This window comes from Rhinolophus ferrumequinum, chromosome 25 (genome assembly GCF_004115265.2).
Source record: "Rhinolophus ferrumequinum isolate MPI-CBG mRhiFer1 chromosome 25, mRhiFer1_v1.p, whole genome shotgun sequence".
Lineage (NCBI taxonomy): Eukaryota > Metazoa > Chordata > Mammalia > Chiroptera > Rhinolophidae > Rhinolophus > Rhinolophus ferrumequinum.
This window is the reverse complement of record NC_046308.1, coordinates 29,422,243-29,446,202: the sequence shown is the minus strand read 5'-3', so window position 1 is coordinate 29,446,202 and position 23,960 is coordinate 29,422,243. Positions and strand designations below refer to the sequence as shown.

The 23,960-nt window shown below is 35.4% G+C and overlaps 1 protein-coding gene across 3 annotated transcripts in view; it reads left to right on the top strand.

Moving 5' to 3' along the window:
- The window catches only part of ARHGAP32 (Rho GTPase activating protein 32), a 319,193-nt gene that overhangs the window by 169,571 nt on the left and 125,662 nt on the right, over positions 1-23,960 (top strand). For all 3 annotated transcript variants that reach the window (XM_033097361.1, XM_033097360.1, XM_033097358.1), the window contains one exon: positions 14,853-14,939. In XM_033097361.1, the coding sequence (XP_032953252.1) occupies positions 14,853-14,939 (87 nt within the window). The remainder of the gene's footprint in view (positions 1-14,852; positions 14,940-23,960) is intronic.

Here is a 23,960-nt window from a genome sequence, read left to right as displayed (position 1 = left end):
TAGAAAGAATTTATTTTAATAATATTTAACCTAGTAGAGTGTTTCCCAGGAATTTAAAGGGAAACAATCTATTGGTCTCAACAATCTATTTCTATGACCAAAGTAGTTCTCTGTACTAATTTTTAAGGATAGCTTATTCATGCTCTATAATAAAGTGTACTGAAATAAGAACATGACATGGTACAGCTTATCCTGACTCTGTGTTATTATTTTTCCTCTTCACTTTGTCATATCCCCAGTTTATTTAAATCTGAGCTCACAGTTCATCTACATCATCTTAACTAGAAGGAAAGTTATCTGTCGTCTAGTGTTCTAGCGTATCCAGGAACTGCACTTCCTTTTCAGTAAAGATAAGGAAAACAAGACCAAGATGAACTGACAATCTCTCTAGTGGTAGAGAGAAGAGAGTATGGTACAATGAGAACATACTACCAGCTGGCCACACCCATTCTACACCACACCAGTAGTGTATAACCATTTGAAACAAAAGCCATGATAATTTTACTATTCTCACGCCAACCAAAAAGTTAAGTTTTCCTCCAACCAAACCAAATAAAAATATAAGCAATACTTTTCTGTACATTCTGTAGTAATACTTTCTCTTAAGCCAAGAGAGTTCATTATCATTTACAGGGAGCATTTGAAATAAGTTCACATAGTGAGTTATTAGTGCTGCTGTCATCCAAGTATCTCGTTTGAGATGGTCCAGTCCAAGAGTTAGGTGTATAAAATTGGTTGAGAAATGAAAAAATATATCATATATATTGGGGTCACATTACGCATGTAATTTACTTCCACAAATTTGACCAAATATGCTCATAAAATAGTTTTGTTGAGTCTTAAACTGTTAAGCATCTGAGATGTTACTCTGCTTATATGCTAACAAGTCAGCCTGCTACAGTTACTTTCTTTCTCTCCCTCCACCCCTGCCAAACATGAGGTCTCTACATCAGAGATTAGACCTTTTATTTACTTGCAGAATAACTGTATTCATGCCCAGTTCTGTATTGAGAACCACATATACCTTAGGTGTATTGTGGGGTTTTGTACCACAAGAGACAAACTCTGAAATTATGAAACTTGGAGCTTATATAGGATAGCTGACACTCTGTCCTTTTGCCTCTCTGCATGTGGAGAGAGGGACCTTTGCTCTCGATTGTAAACAGATCCTCTCTGGGGAAAAGAGAAATGGTCTCTATTTCATAAATACCCTGGGATATAAATGTGGCTCTGGGGAGAGAGCAAACCTTTTCTCTCTATGGAGGGTTCTACCTGTAGGGTTGCTATTCAGTCATCCTTTAACCCAGGTGCTAAAACTATGTGCTCAGAAAGTCCTGAACATACAGAAATGTAAAAATATTCAGGAAGCATTGTTTCCTGACAAGTATATGTTCTGGAGTGAGCATCTATTAGTTGGGAGCTATGATTCTGCTGTTCTGTCATTTAATGTCATTTCCCATGTATTCTTCATGCATTGAAGTGAGGGTTATTCTAGTGTCTGAAAATGAGCAAATAAGTTACTTAATCTGGTACTCAACCTAGGAAACAGTGCTCTATTCTATTTCTGGAAGGAAAAACAGACTATTAGGCTTATTATGATGCATATTGGTCTCTAGCTTTTTCCAAACAAATTTGAAGTACAGTTTTGTCTATTTTATCTAAGATGTAATTCTAATGTAGAGGTATTCTTCCACTTTACATTCTCAACTTAGGTGTTTTAAAGTATTTTCAGTGATGAATATTAGGGTGTTGACAGTGGGCGTGAGTGGACCACATAATATTGTGGAAACAAATTAGTTTTCATGTTTCCACATCTACTACAGGCTACAGAGGTGATGGATACCGTTTACAAATTCCAGGGGAATGTCACAGTGAAATTGCAACCGTAATAAAACTATAAAAGATGAATAAAAGATGAGAACTCTTTCTGTGCCCCCATGCAATCTGTTGATTAGGCTTTGATGAATTTTTTTTTATGTGGGTGGGGTGATGTATTTTTACCCTGATTTACACCACTGATTCCCATTCTCCATGTAGAGGAAGGACTTTTCTTAATATTTGAAGGCTTTCTGAGTAGAGTTGTATTTTTAAAGATCCTAACAACACTAATTGCAGATTGATTTCCATGGTAATAGAAAAGTGAATTCAATATAGGAAAAATAACTCCAGAAATAGATTTGTAAGAAATCTAGAAGTATGGGAATTGGAGATTCTATTTTCCTTTCCTTATAGACAAAGGATTGAGATAGCATTAAGTTGAAGTAAAAATAATTTCAGTTGTTACGTTCATGTCATTTTATAAGCAAATGTAGCCTAATTGTTCATAGTGTACATATATTTCTGGAACACGTGGTTGAGGTATTGTATGAAACCCTGATGTCTGACTTGTGCATAGAATGTCTTAAAACCCCAAAACAACTCATTTAGAATGGTTTTATTGAATGCTTTATGTGCTAGATACTTATTTGAGTATCATTGATGAAGTAGATGAGAGATTCTTTCCTCAGGGGAAACAAGCAATATACCATTAAAGGTAAGGTAAGAAAAATGTAGTACATGTTATAAGAATGCTTTTAGGTGTTCAAAAGCAAGAGAGGTTATTTCCTGTGGCATTCAAGGAAGATTTTATTGGAGATTGAATAGGTTTTGGATATGCAGAGATAGAAATCAAGAGAATTTAGAGAAGGAAAATTGGCATAGACAAAGGTGCCTGGAAAGGAAGGGAATGAATGGGTTAGAATAATTGTGGGAAAATGTGGTTTAGAATATATTTGGAGAAATGGCATTCTTCAAGTTTCATCTAAGGTATTTGAACTTTATATTTAAATTACTTTCTTAGTAGGAATTGAGAAATTATTGAGGGATTTTGAGAAGAAAGTACCATGATCAGTTTGTAAGGGAAATGGAGAGAGACAGTTGGAAGACTACTATAATCATCCAGTCTGCGATAATCTAGACCAGGGGTGTCCAAACTTTTTTCAACGTTTTTCACCAAGGGCCATATGCGGTAAAATACACACACAGCCGGGCCACTCACTCGAGGTGAAGGACGTATTGCCTCACCTGGTTTATTTAAGTAAACTAAATATATTTTTGGAATTTGCTGCGGACCAATTAACAATGGATCGCAGGCCGCAGTTGGCTCGTGGGCCGTAGTTTGGACACCCCTGATCTAGACCATTTGTGTGAGGCCCAGAACCAGAAAAGTAGTAGTCGAGATGGGAAAAGAGGGATATGTGTGAGAGGCAAGTTTTGGGAGACAGGGGGTATGAAGGAATCAAAGGCTGAGAGTAGAGCTTGACCCTGCGTATATAAAAAGAAAGGATGTGTGGAGAGGCGGCGCAGTGGTAGAGGAATCTAGGATGATAAGGTTGGTCAGCTGTGTGAATGGTTATGTTATTTATTTACTTTGGGAATTAAGGAGGAAGAAAAGAACATGCGACAAAAGATAACTCAGTTTTGAAACTGAGTATTATATTCTAGTGAAACAATGTTTATTCAGTTATGTATAAAATAATTAGTGATCCTTAAATTCCAGATACTTTTCAAGATGTTGGTGTAGGCTAATATACCTATCTCATTTTTTCCTTATATATTATGGTAAAATATCTGTCAAATGTGTATTACAAACATTTTTATTCCAGTTGGTAACTCATCTTTCCACTTGGTTTATGGTGTCCCCTTTGTGATAACTTTAAAATTTTGGATGTAGTGAATTTTATCAGTCTTTTATTTTGCGCTGTTCATGTTTTATTAGGTTGGTGCAAAAATAACTGTAGTTTAAAAAGTTGAAAATAATCGCAGAAACCTCAATTACTTTTGTGCCAACCTAATAGCTAAGAAAGTCTTCCCTGCCCTGTGGGCATAAAGATACTTTCCTATATCTTTATTCTTGTTCTTATTCTTATTCTACATTTTAAACTCGATTTTCACACTTCAGTGTTTAATTTACCTGGAATTATTGTTTGGATATCTATTTTTAAAGTTATCTTAGACCATTGACTAATACTAGCAGTATTTTGTTTTCCCAGTGGTTAATAAGGTCCAATCTGTCATCCATCAGTGTCCAAATATGTGTGTCCGTTATTTGGCTGTTTTTTGTGATCCATGGTCTGTCCCTTTGACAGTGTCACACTATTTTAATTAATAGCTTTCTGTTTGCTTTTGTATAACAAACACCTCAAAACTTAGTGACCGAACATGACAACCATTTTATTATTTCATGATTCCTTGGGTTGACTCAGATGGGGTAGTTCTCTGTTGGTTTCCTTTGGATTCTCTCATTCATTTGCAGTCATGTGATAGCAGCTGGGGCTGGATGTTTGGTGCTCCAGTGATCCTGCATGTGGTCTTCTTGTCCACATGATGTTTCATCCTTCAGGGTCTTTCCATGTGCTCTCTCTCCAGTAGCGTACTGTAGACCTTTGACATGGTGGCTAGGGCTCTAAGAGGAAGTAAGCAGAAACTGTTAGATCTTTTAATCACTAGTCTTGGAAGTTGGAGAACATTGTTTCCTCCACATTTTACTGGTTCAAACTATCATACTCGTAAGTGTAGCATAAATTCAAAAGGAGGGGAATGAAGCTCTGTCTCTTGATGGGCGGAATAGCAAGTTCATACAGAGAGGCACTGAATTGTAGCCTCATATTATAACAAGTCTTGATGTCTGGTAGGGCAAATCTCCTAACTTTTTCAAAATTGCCTTGGTTATTTTTGGCCAATTGTTTTTTTCTGTATACATTTTAGGTTCCCCCTGACAAATCCTGTGAAGAAAAAACCAAGTTACTGAAATTTCGATAAGAATTACATTTAATCTATAGGTTACTTGAGGGATAATTATTGCACTTACTGTATTGAATTTTCAAATCTATTTGGATTATTTTTATCTTCCTTTACATCTTTAAGTAATGTTTAGTGATTTCCTCTATATTCTGCAGCTTTTGTTTGGTTAATTTAGGTATCTTATAGTTTTGATTGCTGTTGTGAATGGGATATTTTTAAATTTCAATTTAAAATTAGATTTTACTGATTATTGAAATGATGGTGATTTTCTTCACAGTTAAAAAAATCACTTTAAAACAGATTTATTGAGATATAACTCATATACCATAAATTCACCGATTTAAAGTATGCAGTTCACTGTTTTTAATATATTTACAATGTTGTGCAACTATCACCAAAGTCTAATTTTAGAACATTTTTTTCACTCCAAAAAGAAACTCTATACCCCTTATCAGTCATTCACTTTCCCTCCCAAGCCTGCGGGCCCCTATTCCTCCCCCTACAGCTCTGGTAACCACTGTCTACTTTCTGTATTTATGGATTTGCATATTCTGGATATTTCATGTAAATGGAATCATGCAATATGCAATCTTTTGTGACTGGCTTTTTTCACTTAGCATAATGTTTTCAAAGTTTATCTCAGATATAGCTTGCATCAATAGTTCATTGTTTTTATCATTAAATAATGTTCCATTGTATGGCTACACACTGTGTTTTATGCATTTTTAATTTTGCATTTTAAATTGGATACTTCTGAGAGATTTTGGCTTTTAGGAAGATGGAGTAGACTGGTGAGTTTTCTTTCTTTTTAAATCATTTCACATGTACAATTCAGTTGACATTAAATACATTCACATTGTTGTGCAAAAATCACCACTATTTATCTCCAGAATTTTTCATCAACACAAACTAAGGAATACAATAATGATTGAAGACATGAAATAATCAGTGTAATACACCACAGTAACTGAAGGAATGAAAAAAAAACACCCATGTTTATCTCTGTAAATGCAGAAAAATCATTTGACAAATTTAGCACCTTTTCATTTTGAAAACACTCAACAAACTAAGAGAGTGAATATGAAAAACCCACAGCTAACATCATGCCAATGGTGAAAAACTGAAAGCATTTCTCCTACCATCAGGAGCAAGGTGAAAATGCCTGATTTTACCACTTCTATTCAACATGGTATTGGAAGTCTTAGGCAGAACAGTTAGATAAGAAAAAAAAAGTCATCTGGATTGGGAAGAAAGAAGTAAAATGATCTCTGTTCATAAATGACATAATGTTATATGTAGAAAATCATAAAGATTTTACAAGAAAACTCCTAAAAATAATAAATTCAACAGTTACGGAATGTAAAATATATCATGTAAAATATAAAATGTAACATATGAGTTATGTTTCTATAACAAGGAAGAATCTGAAAAAGGAAATTAAGAAAATAATTCCATTTATAGTAGTATCAAAAACAATAAAATACTTAGGAATAAACTTAAGAAGGTGAATTTCTTGTACTCAGAAAGCTGCAATAATTTAAAGAAATCCTAATAAATATAGTCATTCTGATTTCATGGATTGGAAGACTTCATATTGTCTTCCAATCCAAGATGACAGTACTATGCAAAGCAATCTATATCTTCAGTGTAATCCTGTGAAAATCCTAGTGACATTTTTTTTTTTTTGCAGAAATGGAAAGCCCATCTTAAAATTCATGTGAATTCTCAAGGGACCCTAAATAGCCAGAACAATCTTGAAGAAGAAAAAAGTTGAAGAACTCATACTTTTTAATTTCAAAGCTTACCACAAAGCTAACAATTAAAACAGTATGGTACTAGCATAAGACAGACGCATAGACCAATGGAATACAATAGAGGGCCCCAAAGTAAACCCTCAGATTTTATGGCCTGTTGATTTACAATGAGATTGCCAAGTCCATTTAATGAAGGAAAAGATAGCTTTCAACAAATGATGCTGGGAAAACTGGATATCCACATGCAATAGAATGACGCTGGACCCTTACCTTAAACCATGATGCAAAAATAAACTAAAAATGGATCTAAGATCTAAATGTGAAAACGAAATCATAAAACTTAGAACAACATCTTCATGATGTTGGATTTGGCAAGTGATTTCTTTGTGACACCAAAATTAAAGGCAAAAAATATATGTAGATAAATTTGATTTCATCAAAATTAAAAAGTTTTGTACATTAGAAGACATTATCAAGAGTGAAAGACACCCCGTGTAATGGGAGAAAATATTTGCAAATCATATATCTAATACAGGATTAATATCTGAAATATGTAAAGACCTCTTACAACTCCAAAAAGCAAAACAAAAAATTCACAAATGGGCAAAGAACTTGAATTGACATTTCTCTAAAGAAGATATGCAGATTGCCAATAAGCATGAAAAGATGTTAATCATTATTAAAAGTAGTGTATTGAAGTCTCCTACTATTATCATAAAGCTATCTATTTGCCCCTTCGATTCTGTCAGTGTTTTCTTTATATATTTTGGGGCTCTTTTGCTTGGTGCATAGATTCCTCCCCCCGCCCCCCGGCTTTATTGAGGTATGATTGCCAAAATTTGTATAGGGTTCCCTTGCTATCTGAAAGTAGAGCTTTTCTATGAAACCTTTTGTAAGCACAAATGGCATAAAGAAGCAATTACCACTACTTTTTGTGGAAAAAATTTTGATTGTTCCCAGAACCAAAAATTCATTGCCCGCACAATATTATTTCATTCATTCACCGTGATCAAAACACTTAATTACATCCAGTTTTACGCTAAGCATTACAGCCTTGTTGAAGCTCTCAGTTAATTTTTTTCTGTGCAGTCATTATGTGTTTTAGCTGTATGATTTTTTTTTTATGGTTTCTGTTTCTTTGTTAACTTCTCATTTTGTTCATGTATTATTTTCTTAATTTCGTTTAGTTGTCTGTGTTTTCTTGTATTTCATTGGACTTTTCTAACATGACTATTCTGAGTTCTTAGTCTGTCAAGTCATAGATCTTCATTTTTTAGGATCCATTATTGGATTTTTTTTTTTTTTTTGATTTTTTTCTTTTTATTGGGGAAGAGGAACAAGACTTTATTGGGGAACAGTGTGTATTTTTTCAGGATTTTTTCCAAGTTGTTGTCCATTCAGTCTTAGTTGTAGAGGGCGCAGCTCAGCCCCAGGTCCAGTTGCCGTTGCTAGTTGCAGGGGCGCAGCCCACCATCCCTTGCCATGGTCAAACCAGCAACCTTGTGGTTGAGAGGACGCACTCCAACCAACTGAGCCATCCGGGAGCTCAGCGGCAGCTCAGCTCAAGGTGCCGTGTTCAATCTTAGTTGCAGGGGGCGCTGCCCATCATGCCTTGCGGGAAATCGCACCTGGCAACCTTATGGTTGAGAGCCCACTGGCCCACGTGGGACGGCAGCTTTCGGAGTTAGGAGCACGAAGCTCCAACCGCTTGAGCCACTGGGCCGGCTCCCGTTATTGGATTTGTATTTGTTATCTTTGGTGGTGTCATGTTTCCCTGATTTTTTATTATCTTTATGTGCTTGCATTCATGTCTGCACATGTGCAGAAGTGGTTGTGTTCTAGTCTTTACAGGTTTGTTTTGGTAGGGAAAGACTTTCATCAGGCAGCCCAACTTGTGGTTTTGAGTGGGCCACCTGGTAGCAAGGAAGGTGGGGCTTGCTGCTGGGGTCTTTGGTGGATGGGGCTGCTGCCTATTGTCTGAGGTCAGATGGGGTCTCTGGCTGGATTTCACAGTCAGGCAGGACCGCTTTCTGGGCTTCTTTACCTATGGCTGTAACTTGCTGGGCTCTGTAATCATCACTGGTCGGGTCATTTGTGCTACAGGCTAGACTCCCTGATCATTCGGTGCCTCTGAATGACTTGGTGTTCAGGCAGGGCTGCAGACTGGGTTCCATGATTGGGTGAGGCTGAAGGCTGTTCTGTACATTTGGGTGGGGTCACAAGCTTGGCTTTGTGACGGTGGGTTGGGACTTGTAGGCCATGCCATTCATATGTGTGGGGTAACTGGCTGGATTCCCCATCCAGGCAGGGCTGCCGGTCAAGAGTGATCACTGGCTAGATTCCCAGGCTGGGCAGGGCTGTAAGCAATGCCTTGCAGTTGGGTGTTGCTGTATAGTTCATACTAGCAATTGGTTAGGGTCACTGACTGTTCCGTGGTTGGCTGGTCTGTTGATTGGGGACTCAAATAGTGTGAAATAATGATTGTGTCCCTGGTCTTACATGGCCAACATTTTGGCTCTGTGGTTGGGTTGAGTTGCTGGCTGGGTCCTCTGGTTGGGCAAGGTCACCAGCAAGGACACGGTGCCACTTCCAAGATTCATTCACTGGTAGCTCTGTGCCCTGTCCCTCTTCTTTGTTACTAGGTGACTTCAAGGGGCATACCTCTGCCATTTCCCCGTGAGGCAAGACAGAGGTGGGCCTCCTGAGGTTTGCTCCCAAATACTGGGGAAGCCAGATATCCATCTTGGGCTTTTTTTTTTTTTTTTGAAAAAACCTACTGGAGAAATATTTCCAGAGAGTCCCTCTTAGTGTGATTCTCTGCTGGCCTGAGAGAGGCAATGCAGTCAAAGTGAGACCACTTCTCTTACCCGTCAAATGCAACTTTTCTCAATTTTTTTACTCCAAGGTTTGCTGTGGCCTTACCCCCTGTGTTCTAGTATTTTCCCAAAGGCATTCTTGTTAATGGATAGTTGCTAATCCTTATTTTTGTGAAGGGATCTGGAGTTGGTATTCTCCACTTCCTCCCTATTCCTGGTATCGCTCCTCATATAATCTCTTTATGTCTCTCTCTTTTCTTCTGAAATTTCCATAATACATGTTTTGTTCCTCTTGATGGTATCCTACAGGTCCCTTATGCACTTTTCACTTTTTAAAATTCCTCTTTCTTTCTAATTTTTGGACTGTATACTTTTATTTGTCCTTTCCTTATGTAAACTGATTCCTCTTCCTGCCCAAATCTGCTGTTGGTCCTTTTTAGTGAAATTTTTGCTTTAGTTATTGATTTGTCATCCCCCAATTTGTGTTTGATTCTTTTTTTTTCTTAGTTCTTTTCATTGATATCTCATTTTTCATACATTGTTTTCCTGCTTTCCTTTAGTTCTTTGTGGTTTCTTTGAGCTCTTTGAGTGTATTTTAGATAGTTCATTTGAAATGCACTAAGTCCTATGTCTGGATTCTCAGGGATAGTTTCTGTGGTTTTATTTTTAATTTTTCTTGTGAATGACCCATGCCTTCCTGTGTTCTTTTGTATGTCTTGTGATTTTTTTTGTTTTTGTTGTTACATACTGAACATTTGAGTACTATAATGTGGTAATCGTGGAAATCAGATTCCACCCTTTTCTATAGGTTTGCTGTTTTTGTTCATGAAGGCTATAGTTGTCTGTTTGTTTAGTAACTTTTCCAGACTGTTTTTACAAAGTCCTTATTCTCTGTCATGGCTACTCACTAAAGTCTCTCTTCTTTTAGCTTGTGTTAAAGTAATGGTTTTTCAGGGAATTCCTTGAATGCTAGGGGTTAAAAATGAAAAAATAAAACAAACAAAAAGCCACTTTCTACAGTCTTTGCACATTGCTTTTGTGTTAGGACACTCATTCAACACCAAAGATTAGTTAGAGGTTAAAGATTAGGATATTCTTCTATCTTTCGTGTGTGCGTGTGTCCCATGCTGGACATGTTCATGGGTTTCTAAATGCCCCAGAATACACAGGCACTTTTGAATACCCTAATTTCACAAATAACCTCTCCCCTGAGTTTTTCTTCCTAGGATTTAAGCTATTTTATGTCTTAACTATAATCCTTTGCTGCAGGTGGCTGCAGGTTTCTTGTTTAGTTCACAATACATTTTTTTAAATGCTGCTGCTTTTTCCCCCAGCGTCAGTTCCAAGTTCAATGAAGCAGAGGTTTCTGTCTTGCGTCAGTTTTTCAGGTAGTCACCAGATCAGGACAGCTAAACACAATAGTTTTACTCCTATCTTTACTCCTTCTGGCCCGTGGACCACGGTCCCACACTTGGGAATGAGAGCTGCCGTTTTCAACAGTGCTGCTGTGTTAGGGAGGCATTGGAGCAAGAGCAAGTACAAATACTACAAAGTTTTCCTACAGTTTTTAAGTTGGCTTTTTCCTGATTCGGTCTTCTCATGTTTTTTTTTTTTGGTAAGTTGATTCTGAGAGTTTTTGCTTGTTTCTCCATGTTTCTGTGGATGGACTAGAATTTGGAGCCGCCTATTCCACCATTTTGTTGACACCATTGATTATCTTCCTTTGCTTTTAATTTTAGTTTTCCTCCCTGTCTCCTTGCCTTAATTTGGAAGTTTGCTCTTTTTTCTTCCCCCTTCTTCCCTCCAGTTCTGCTTAGGAAGATTCATTTTACTTCTATTTATAATTTCTGTTTCAGTTATTAACATTTAAAATTTTATCCCTTTCCTTATGGTTTAGAAATTACGTGTGATTTTTCTGTTCTTTTAATGACTACCATTAAAATTTTAACTTGAATACATTATTTTCAGCCTAAAGTTTATCACTATATCTACTCCTCTCAAGCAATACCAGTACTTAGAGTGTTTTAATTGGGATCACTCTTTCTTGTCTTCCATGCTGGTCTTGCCCAGGATTATAGTGCCATCTCTTTATCTCCTATAATCATTTTTTTGTTATACAGTTAAAATTTGTTTAGATGAAATACTTATTTGCCGAATTCTTTGCTCAGTGTTTCTACTTTACATCTTGGTTTTTTTCCTGGAATCCTTTTGAGCACATGTTTTAGAAGGTTTTTTTATTGAGAATTTGTTGGTGGGAACTTAAGTTTTTATTAGAAAATACTATATTTTTTTGCTCTTATTTTTTTTTTTTTTGTAGTTTTGGTATGAATAAATCTAGGTTAATTTATTTTCTTTTTTCAGAACTATTAAGATATTTCCAAACTTGTTTTATCTGTTATCGTAGTGACTAGGAGTTTTATGTTTAAGTACTTATCTCTTCTGGTATCGTTTATTTCTTCCTACAGTTCCGGGTTTTTATCTGGTACCATTTCCCTTCAACCTGAAGAAACTGTTTTAACTTTTTTTCTTGCACTGGTCTTTTGGAGACAGAGTCTCAGCTTTTGTCATTTGTAAATGTGCTTATGTTTCTTAAATTTCATAAGGTTATTTTCATGGGATATAGAATTGACACTCTTCAGCACTTTAAAGATGTTTCTCTTTCTCTTGTCCTCTTTCTTGCGAGAATGCAGCTGTGATTTATATTTTTCCTCTTTATGTAATATGTTTTTTCCTTTGCCTATTTTAAAGAGTTTTGTCTTTATTTTTGTTGTTCAAAAGTGTGATTATAATATGCCTAGTATTGGTTTTTAAAATTTATTCTATTTGGGGTTCATGGAGTTTTCTTGAATTTGTTAATTGATATCTTTTCCAGTTTTAGAAAGTTCTCATCTGATGTCTCACCAAATATTTCTCTGCTTTATTTTCTCTTTCATTTCCCTCTGGTACATGTAGTTGTCTGGTGATCTCTCAGAGATCTCAGATGTACTGTTATTTTTGGTCATTCTTAATGTTTTTCTCTTGGATACATTCTAATGATCTGTTTTCAAGTTCACTGATTGTTTCATGTTTCATGCATTGTGTCCAGTTTGCTGTTAATATCTGACAGTTTTTATTTCTAGCATTTTAGTTTGAATATTTTTATAGTTTCAGTCTCTGGTAGATTTTCCCATGTATTCTTACATACTGTCTTGTCAAATAAATTTTAGAAATTCTATCATAATTATGTTCTCTTTGTTATTTCATTTTCCGGGTCATTTCTGTGTCTGATTTATTATTTCTTCTCTTCACCATGGATCACAGTTTCTTGTTTCTTATATGTGTTTTTCATATGCCAAATATGTAAAGTCAATAAATTTTTATCTCCAGAAACGGGCTTATCCCTTTTTCTTTTAGTCTGTTAGATAGTTACGTTAGATTATGGTAGTCTTATTTGATTGCGGGACTGAATCAAGCTGACCTATAGCTTATGTAGATCTGGCCTTTGTGGCAGCTTTAGTTTGCTTTTATCATTACTTTTAAATACTTTGAGTGTAAGTTCAGGAGGTTGTTTTTTTTTCGTTTTTGTTTTTTCCCATCAGGGAGAATTGAAAATTGGTGAGATGTCTCAAGATCTTTTTGTGCTTTACTGCTAAGCCCACCAAGTTTCTGAACTGGTAGAGAGCACATGCTCCTCTTTATCTCTGCTTTACCACCTGGTTGCTAGTTCTCTTTGCTCTCCAGTCCTTTCTCCAGCTTTCTGTGCCAAAGGAGAACTCTGTTCTACCCCACATCTTGGTGTATAGCTGCCCTGGGTTGTCTCTGTGGGGTTTTCCTCAGCTTTTCTGTGCCCCCAACTTCCTTCAGTTGTTGAATGTCCTGAGTGCCTCAGAGATGTCTGTCTCAGCTCGGCCCTATCTCAGCTCTGCCCTATCTCAGTTTTATTGCCCTGTGGCCCATCTGTAGCCGTTAGCTGCCTTGTGCTTGGGGGACTGCACACGCTCATCTCTGTCAGTTCTGCTGCTCTTCACCAGCCTTAGGTGCGCTACCTTATACACTTGGTGAGTACATGGGGGAATCAGTTGGTGGGTCCATGTCTATTTTAAGGTATTCCTTGAACTTTAGTTTATTACTCCAGTCCACATGCAGCAACTCAGGGGTTGGCTGGTTTTTCCTTATCTTGCCTAAGTCAGATTCTTTATCCTCTTCCATCTTTGCCAGGCATCCGGGCACATCCATGAATCTCTTTTGTCTCATGAAAGTCTTGTCACCTTCTGCAACTTAGTTCATATAGGTTTTCACCGTTAATTTTTTTTTTTTGGCTTAAAAAAACTTATGATTTTGTAGGTATTCTGACTTATTTTGTCTAGTGTAGAATGATCGTTATCTCTTGTAAACTCTTAAATCAGGGGGTGTTTTTTTTTTTTAACACAGTGACACTGCTTTCAAAAACAATATATCTTCATCAACCTTACATTTCTTATAATATTAACTGTAATGACATGATATTTATTAAGGACCAAGTGTCAGGCACCTTGGTGAACACTTTAAATGCACTATATCATTTAATACTCTCAAACTTGAGAATAGGTGTTATTATGTCATCCCCATTTTCCAGTTGAGAGATTGAGTAAGAAGGTCAATATTACACAACCAGTTAGTTAGTGACACTTTTGACTCAGGGTTTTCTGTCTCTGGAGCAGAGTTTGCAAATTCACATCTCTAGTTAGGGCAGGTACTATGCATGATAAATGAGTACATTGAGTAGGGTATAGAAAATAACAAAGAAAGCAGCATGATGACTGAAAGCTAACATTCAGCCTAGACACTGGTGAAAAAAATAGAGTAATCAGTTCTGTGGCAGAGTCTCTTGGAGAACACATGCCATATTTAAAGGGGTTAGTAACTTCTCAGCTTTAGCCAGTTGTTGCCCATATGAGATTATGGGTCCAATATTTCAGATTTCCTGATTTTTCAATAGAAGTCAGAAATCTGTATTTTTCATATGAAATCACTCAGTTTTTAAATAAATGTTAGCTGATGGTTCAAATAAAAATAAAATAAAATCCAATGTTTAGACCTATATGGTGAATGTAAAATAAAACATCTGCAGAGCCAGCATGTTTTCTGGGCCACCAGTTTGCAATCTCTGTAATAGAGCCTGAGTTCTGTTAAACCAGTTGGTCACGCTGTCTCTCAGTGCCCACCTTCATGCCTTCCTTTTGCCTGTGTGCTATAAATTAAGGAAGTGAACACCTGCTCTGGAATGAATGTATTTTATTTGCTGCTGTTATGCTGTTGTGTTGATTTAGATATAAGCTACAAAGACAATTCTTAGAAACACATTTTTTCTTTTTAAATAAAATCCTGATATCTTCATTTATCTGCCTTAAACGGTAGAGTTATATTATGAAGCATGTCTTACATTAAATTGATGTGACGGTCCGAGCATTACTGAATACTTAGTTTATTCTTGTTCCTCAATACTGACTCCCTCTCTTCTGCCCTTGCTTGTTTGATACAGCTTTCACTTTCAGAAGAACAGAATGATGTAACGAAAAATGGCTGTGAATCTAAAGAGCTGGTCTACCTCGTGCACATTGCTTGTCAGGTAATTTTGTGGATGTGTTCTCCATTTCACATAAAATTCAATTAGAATTATTTTAAGTTCAGTATTAAATTTATTTCTATAATGCGTTTTCTCACATTGCCCAATAGAATCCACAGAAAGATACCTGTACAATTTTGAAATGAAATTGGACTACGAATGACTTAAGAAAGAGAAATTAATGTGTTCATGCAGTACAAAGTGCAATGTATAGTTTAGTTTTACAACTGCATATCTTCTCTCTGCATTTTCAGAAAGTTTTTAAGGCTTTTGACATTTGTAAATGGATAACAGTGAATATAGTAACAGATGTTTGTTTTATTCTTTCTCCCAGTCATTTTGGTGTTTCTGCATGTACTGAAGAATTGAAACAATTAAAAAGGTTCAGTTTTGTAGATATTTAATTTACAAACTTAAATGAAAAATGTTCTTTTACGAGTAAGTGAAATATATTACTTATTGATGATAAGATTATAAGAGCACACGTAATAAATGAGCAGATGAAGTTGTCTCTGTCTCAGATGCTCACTTTTCTAACCAAGACGGTAAGTTCCACTGTGTAACTATAGGATGTGTGCATGTTATAGAAGTGTGTTGTTTTTTGATGCATAGTGTTAGAACTTTTTTGAGGGTAATTACCATGACTTGTTCATAATGAGATTTAAAATACGTCGTTTGTTGCATTATTTCCTCCTCAAGTAAACGGTATAATTTACTTATTCGATGTTCATTGAGCCTTCTTCCTGCTTTTGAATTGGCCACTGTGAAGCAAATGTTTTCAAGGAAAACTTTCTTGTATACAAAATTTTTAGTTTTTTTAGGGGGAGAGAGAGTAAGATAAGGGCATTTACGGTTTTTTCCAAAAAGTATTATTCATGTACCTGAAGTTAAAAATTAAATAATCTGGAAAAGTCTAATGATGATCTCAGTCTTGGTGACCATAAGGAAAACCTTTCAAAATTAAATGCTTTTATTTATAGATGTCAGCATATGATATTGAAAATTGAATTTAGCTTGCATATATAACAAGTAAGATGTCTAAAGTTACATATTATTCATCCATGTTTTGTCGTATGTTATCACGCTTCCTTTGAGGAAGTAGGCAGCTCTGAATCACTAAATTTCATGTCATATTTCATAAAATTCTTCTATATGGTGAGTTAATTTTGAAGTGAAAATATCAAGTGCTTATATGATGAAGCTTTACTGAATAGAAGAATATAAAACATATCTTCTTTATCTAGAGTACATGGCTGGCATGTTGTAATGAATTTATTAATCCCTCTACAGCCAAACATCTTTTCTTCTCACCATTAATTTCCATATGTTCTAACAATTCAACTATTTTTATTCTCATACACAAAACACACTGTCACATATATCTGTGCTGTTTTTTAAAAATGACCTTCAAAAGTTAACTGGTACCATGCATTATAATGTATAATTGTTACTTGATTATGCTTCCACGAATAGTAACCTAAATAGTTAGGCTATTTCGTTGTTGTAAGTATCTTGTCAAGCTGCTTAGAAAATTTCAGACTACTTGGGATACTATTTACAACATTCAAGTAGTAATTTACTGCATTGTAATAATGCCATCGCATTTCTCTGCCTCACCATAAGTAGGCATTGATGCATTCCATTGGATTACCTTCTGTATTTTTGCCTTATATGTTAGCCATAAACTATATTAAATGAGAATCATATTTTTTATAGCTAAGAGAGACTCTCAATCAAACCCTCTAATTTTGCAAATGAGGAAATTGAGGCCCAATTTCTGAAGTGGCTTTTCCTAAGCTATATGAAATCTTAGCAGAAGCTACTAAGGACTTCAGTTTTGTGATTGCCAGCTTTTCCTGCATATCCTTGGAATTCTTTGGCTACAACAAATTTGAGAGATTTCTTAGTCTTCAGATAAGGTCATCATTACCTACTGATGGAATCAATCCATTCTGGAAACTATTTATGCACATATTTCATATCTTGCTAATTTCTAATTTTTAATAATGTTGTCTTAAAATTCTTTTTAGCCAAAATTCTTGGTCCTTCATCTTAACCCAGTCTCTTCCCTTGTTCTTTATCTTAGAAAATGGCCGATTAAATTGTGATCTCTTTTCTTTCCTTAGGTTAAGGAAAGATACCAATTCCTTTAGGTCTTTTCTTTGAAACTTTTAATTGTGTCTTTGCCCCTGCCCTTTAAAGTTTTAATTTTTTTAAAAAATTGTGAACCCAGAAATGTAAACCGTGTCTTTCATAGCGAATAGATCCAAATTCAATAGGCATTTTTTGATCATTTAATGTGTAGTACACGGATATTAGGACATGCAATATATCATTTAATTCAAACAACCGTTCTGTGAGGCAAATAGTCTGGTTTACATTTTACAGATGATGAATTTAAGACTCCGGAATGTTAATTAAAGAGAAAGACCAGGATTTGAACCTCAGTCTAGTGTCTTTATCTATTCTTTCACCATTTTCTAATATGATTTCTACTTGGTTAGCTACTCTGAAATCTGCAAGCACATCCCAAATGTTAATAAAGAATTATAGAAATGCACTGAAACTAACAATCTAGTTTCTTTGCGTGACTTCAGTGGACAGGGCCTAGGTGGCATTCTATATATGTAAAGATACATGCAGAGTGAACTGTAAGTGGAAGTCTCAAATCAAGAGCCCATGAGGGAGAGTCCAGGCAACTGGGTGTAATCCTGGGCCAAGAGACTATATAGTGTAAGTGACAGTAAGAATATTTAATAGTTGGTATAGCATGGGCCCAATGCAGTTGGAACAGATACCTTGTCATGCAAATCTCAGTTAGCCATATTGGTGTGCCTCAGCTGAATATTAACCATGGATAAAACAAGTATCTTGGATGCCTTGAAAAATAGATTTTTAATGCCTGCCTGAGCCCTCAACTCCCTCCCTTATACTAATTATTACTTAGGATAGGTTGTCTTAACCAATATAGGCATGTTGTACCTCAGGTGTTCTCTCCGTTATCTTTTTATTCTATTCTCCAAGTTGACAAACTGGAAAAAGAAGTGCTATGTAGAAAAAACAAATCAGCTAGTGTGGTAAAGAAACACATTTTTTCAGTATGTGTTGTGATATTTATCTGAGTGGGAATACTTTTTCTTTTCTGAAAAATCATACTAATTTTTCCTCTGTATATCTCCTACTTTTTAGGAAACATAATGTATTTAGTTTGAAATCAATTAAAATGATTGAAAATCCTAGGAAATTCAGGAGTATGTCAAGGTAGAGGAAAAATTTTTACTGTCTCAAATGTTGAAAATTCAATAATTCTTAAAAGACCAAAGTTAGATAAGCCTTGACACTAATTATATTGAGTCCCACTACATAGAATGAAGCATTTATAAGTGCAGTGTCAATGGTAGTGAGTCTTAAAAGCATTCTGTATAGCAAATAAGCTAACATCAGCTTTTAAGTGTTAATTTTAAATGGCAAATTTAAACCTAGCTGTTGCAAGAATTTATTCTAACATGTTCTGTAATGAAAATCCTGTTCTGATTTTTCCCTTCTGTAAATATAGTTATGTTAGTGTAAGAATAATTGTTGCTTAATAAAATACTTAGTGTTTTATTGTTCCATAGTAAGCTTTAGAGTAGTTGAAATTAATGTTTCTTACTGAAGTTGGATTGTATTAACTACCTTTGTATTTTGACCAGAATTTATCAACACGATTGTGTATTTTTTCTGAAGATCAAATTTGTCATAAATATTTACAGTAATATGAAGGCACCATTATGTCCCAGTTGGTGAGGTAAACAGTTGGTTTTAGGGGAATGCTTTCCTCCTCAAAATATCTCCTGTACTCTGATGCTTGAGATTCCACCATCAGAAATGCATTCCTCAGTATTAAATATCTCTTCCATTCAGTCCATTTAGAAAATGCTGTTACTAAAGAGGTGGGGTTGCATATTAACATTTGTAGAGCATCTGTGTATGAACAAAATATATAGGCAGATTGGGAACATCCTTATTTAAACCTCGTCACTCTTCTGCGAAATGCAGGTGTTGCTGTTCCCATGTTATAAATGAGTAAACTGTTGTTCATACCTGTTAAGTAACTTGTGTAAAGTATCTAGGCTAAAAACCCTGCTGAGATTCCTACTGAGATTTAAATCAGGTCTCTCTTTTCACTGCACTTCATCATATAGTTAAATACATGATTCATAGCATTAATTCTTTTAAAGATAATTTTTCCATGATACGTGGGTGAAGACTTCTCTAGAATTTGGCTTTTTTTTTTAATTGGGGAATATTGGGGAACAGTGTTTCTACAGGACCCATGAGCTCCAAGTCGTCGTCCTTCAGTCTAGTTGTGGAGGGCGCAGCTCAGCTCCAAGTCCAGTCGCTGTTTTCAATCTTAGTTGCAGGGGGCACAGCCCACCATCCCATATGGGAATTGAACCTGCAACCTTGTTGTTAAGAGCTCGTCCTCTAACCAACTGAGCCATCTGGCTGCCCCTTATCTATCTGTTTTCATCTCTATTATTACCAAGCTAGTGCAAGCTGCTATCTCTTGTTGGACCATTGTGATAGCATCTGTGTTTGCACCCTACCATAGAATATAACCCTCTAAATTACCAAAATGAAGTAAAATGTAAATTGTAACATGTTACTCTTAGAGTTATGGTTAAAACTATACAATAGATTTCTACTGTGTTTAGAGCTAAACCCAAACTACTGCTTACCAAGGCGTGTGAGGGCCCTACACTATCTGGACTTGTCTACCTCTTCTGCATCATGTCATGATTGATAATCTTCTCACTCCTATGCTCTGGTTTTCAGTCATTTCCTAAAGACCCTAAGTTCTTTCCTGCAACAAGGCATTGAACTTGGATCAGCCCGTAACTATTCACACTGAGCACTTGCTGTGTCTGGTGTCTTCTCAGTTTTCAGGACACAGTTTAGATATCACATCCTGAGAAGGGCTTTCCTGATCACTCTAAATGATGTACGGTCTTGCTTATTTCTTTATTGTACAAAAGTATCATTTTATTTCTGTATTTACGTATTTTGAAAAGTATTTGTTTCCTCACCAGAAATAAATGCTGACAAGTCAGAGGTTTGATGGTCCTTGCATCTCTAATGGCTTATCCAGTGCTTAGTACTATTTAAGTACTCAGTAATTACCTGGTAAATGCATGAGACAGAAGAACAAATTTTTGTTTCAGAAATTTGATCCTATATATACAGGGATATTCTTTTTCTCTTATTCTCCTTCTTCAGGCTCATCAGGAATTGTTGATTTTTGTTAACCCTTGAATAGCAATAATTAATAGTAATAATTACTAAGATTAGAAATTAGTGGCAACTTACAATTTAGGCAGATGTAAATAGTGAGTTTTTTGTTTTGTTCTTTAAAAAATAATTGAACTTCTAAAATACCCTGATCATCTACATTATTCAGTCTATTTGGAACTTGGATGATTAAGGCTATTTTTTTTACATATGAAATTTAAAGTTCTTTACTATCTGCTAAAAAATGAGGTATTTCGCTATGTTTAGAATTTTACTCAGTGAATTTAACACAGTTTTGGATGATTTGCAAATTATTTAATTTCATGAATGAAAATCTATATAAAAAGCAGACTTTTCCTGGCACACAAGCATTTTGAACAAGTTGAAAAAAATCAATTCACTGATATATGAGGAAGTGAATTTTGAAATCTAGTCACCAGCATTTACTTGTGGAGGCTCTGAAGATTACTGCACTTATGTGATTGGTTGTTAATATGTATTTCTGTGAGCAAGACTGCTTAGATGGAAGAGAACATGATTACTTTTTTAAATTAACAAACTTCACAGTTTTAGGTTCACAGCAAAATTGAGGGAAAAGTACAAGGTTCCCATACACCCCTTGTCCCCACATACCTCCACCACTATAGCACAGCCTCCTCCACTATGGACTGGCCCCACCAACGTGATACATTTGTTACAATTGATGAGCCTATGTTGACATACCATTGTCATCAAAGGTGTACTCAAGGTGTACATTCTACTGATTTGGGTAAATTTATAATGACATATCCACCATTACAGTATCATATAGAATAGTTTCACTGCCCTAAAAATCATCTGTGCTCCACCTATCATCTCTCACTTCCCACTAACTCCTGGTAACCACTGATCTTTTTACCGTCTCCATAGTTTTGTCTTTTCCAGAATGTCATATGGAATCATACAGAATGTAGCCTTCTCAGGTTGGCTTCTTTTGCTTATTAATATGCATTTAAGTTTTTTCCATATTTTTTATAGCTTGATAGCTTATTTATTTTTATCATTGACTAATATTACACTGTCTGTGTACCATAGTTTATTCATCGATTCGCCTGCTGAAGGGCGTCTTGATTGCTTCAAAGTATTGGCAATTATAATTAAAGTTGCTGTAAACATTTATATGCAGGTTTTTGTGTGGACGTAACTTTTCAGTTCATTTGTGTAAACACCAAGGATTACATTTGCTGGAATCCGATGATTAGAGTATGTTTAGTTTTATAAGAAACTGACAAACTGTCTTCCAAAGAGGCTGTACCATTTAGTATTCGTGCCAGCACTGAAGGAAAGTTCTTGTTGCTTCACATCCTCGTCAGCATTTGGTATTATCAGTGTTCTGAATTTTTGTCATTCTAGTAGGTGTGTAGTGGTATCTTGTTTTTACTTGCATTTCCCTGATGACATGTGATGTGGAACTTCTTTTGGTAGGCTTATTTGTCATCTGTGCATCTTTTTAGTGAGATATCTGTTAAGGTCCTTGACACATTTTTGAATCAGTTGTTTGGTTTCTGATTTTTGATCTTTAAGAGCTCTTTGCATATTTTGGATAACTATCCCTTATCAGACATGTCTTGTGAATATTGTCTCCAGTTCTGTAGCTTGTCTTTTTATTTTCTTGACAGTGTCTTTGACAGTGCAGGAAATTTTAATTTTAGTGAAATCCAGCTTATCAATTGTTTCTTTTACGGATTATGCCTTTGGTGTTGTAGCTAAATAGAGTCATCACGAAACCCAAGGTCATCTGTATTTTCTCCTATGTTATCTTCTAGCAGTTTTATTATTTGCATTTCACTTTAAAGTCTGTAATCCATTTTGAATTAGTTTTTGTGAAAGGTGTAAAGTCTATATGTCTAGATTCTTTTTTTGTTTTGCCTCTGGATGTCCAGTTGTTCCAGCACCGTTTATTAAAAAGACTGCCGTTTCTCTATTGTATTGCCCTTGCTCCTTTGTTAAGGATCAGCCAAGTAGGTCTATCTCTGGGCTCTCTATTCTGTTCCATCGATGTATTTGTCTGTTCTTTGCCGATTTCACACTATGGTAAAACTTGAAATAAGACATTCTGAGTCTCCCAGCTTTATTCTTCTCTTTCAGTATTTTGTTAGCTATTCTGCATCTTTAGCCTCTCCAAATAAACCTTAGAATCAGTTTGTTGTTATCCACAAAAATAACTTGTTTTGATTGTGTTTTGATTGTAATAGCATTGTGAATGTATAAATCAAGTTAGGAAGAACTGACATCTTGAAAATACCGAATCTGTCTACCAGTGAAAATGGTACATCTTTTCATTTATTTAGTTCTTCTTTGATTTCTTTTACTGGAGTTTTGCAGTTTTCCTCATATAGATCTTGCACATATTTTGTTAGATTTATATCTAAGGGTTTCATTTTTGGGGGTGCTAAAGTAAATGGTACTGTGTGTTTTATATCAAATTCCATTCACTGCTGGTATATTGGAAAGCAATTGACTTGTATATTAACTTTATATTTTGCTATCTTACTGTAATCATTTATTATTCCAGGAGTTGTTTTTTTTAATTACAGTTTATTGGGGTAAAAATTGTTGGTAAAGTTACATAGATTTCAGGTGTACATTTCTGTAATACATCATCTATGTATCACATTGTGTGTTCACCACCCAGAGTCAATTATCTTTCCATCACCATATATTGGATCCCCTTTACCCTCATCTCCCACCCCCCAACCCCCTTACCCTCTAGTAACCACTAAACTATTGTCTGTGTCTGTGAGTTTTTGTTTACTCATTTGTTTGTCTTCTTCTTTTGTTGTATTCAGTTTTATATCCCACATATCGGTGAAATCATGTGGTTCTTCACTTTTTCTGTCTGACTTATTTTACTCAGCACTTTTTCTGTCTGACTTATTTCAAGATCCATCCATGTTGTCACAAATAGTATTATTTCATTTTTTCTTATGACAGAACAGTATTCCATTGTGTATATATACCACATCTTCGAAGGTTGTTTATTCCAGGAATTTTTTGGACATATTCTACCTAGATGATCATGCCAGCTGAGTACAAAGAAAGTTTTAATTTTTTATTCCCAATCTGTATATCTTTTAGTTCTTTTTCTTTTCTTATTGCATTAGCTAGGAATTCAGTACAGTGTTGAAAAGCAGTGGTGAAAGGAGACATCCTTACTTTAGTCCTGATCTTAATTGGAAAGCTTTAAGTTTCTCAACATTAACTATGATATTAGCTGTAAATTTATAATAGATATTCTTTATCAAGTTGAGGAAATTCTCTATTCCTAGTTTACTAAAAGACTTTTTATCATGAATATTGAAATGTCAAATGCTTTTCTGTATCTGTTGGTGGGCATCATGTGAGTTTTCTTCTTTAGCCTGTTGATATGATGGATTACATTAATTGATTTTTGAATGTTGAATCAGTCGTGCATACCTGGGATAGATTCAACTTGCTGGCGGTGTATGATTATTTTTGTATGTTGTTGGATTCTATTAGCTATTATTTTGTTGAGGACTTTTGCATTGATAGTCACAAGAGAGATTGGTCTGCAGTTTTCCTTTAATTTCCTTTCCTCACAGAATGAATTAGGAAGTATTTCCTCCAGTTCAATTTTTGAAAGAGATTATAGAGAATTTATAATTTCTTCCTTTAATGTTTGGTACAATTCACAAGTGAACCCATCGTGGCATGTTGCTTTCTATTTGGAAGTTTATTAATTATTGATTCAAT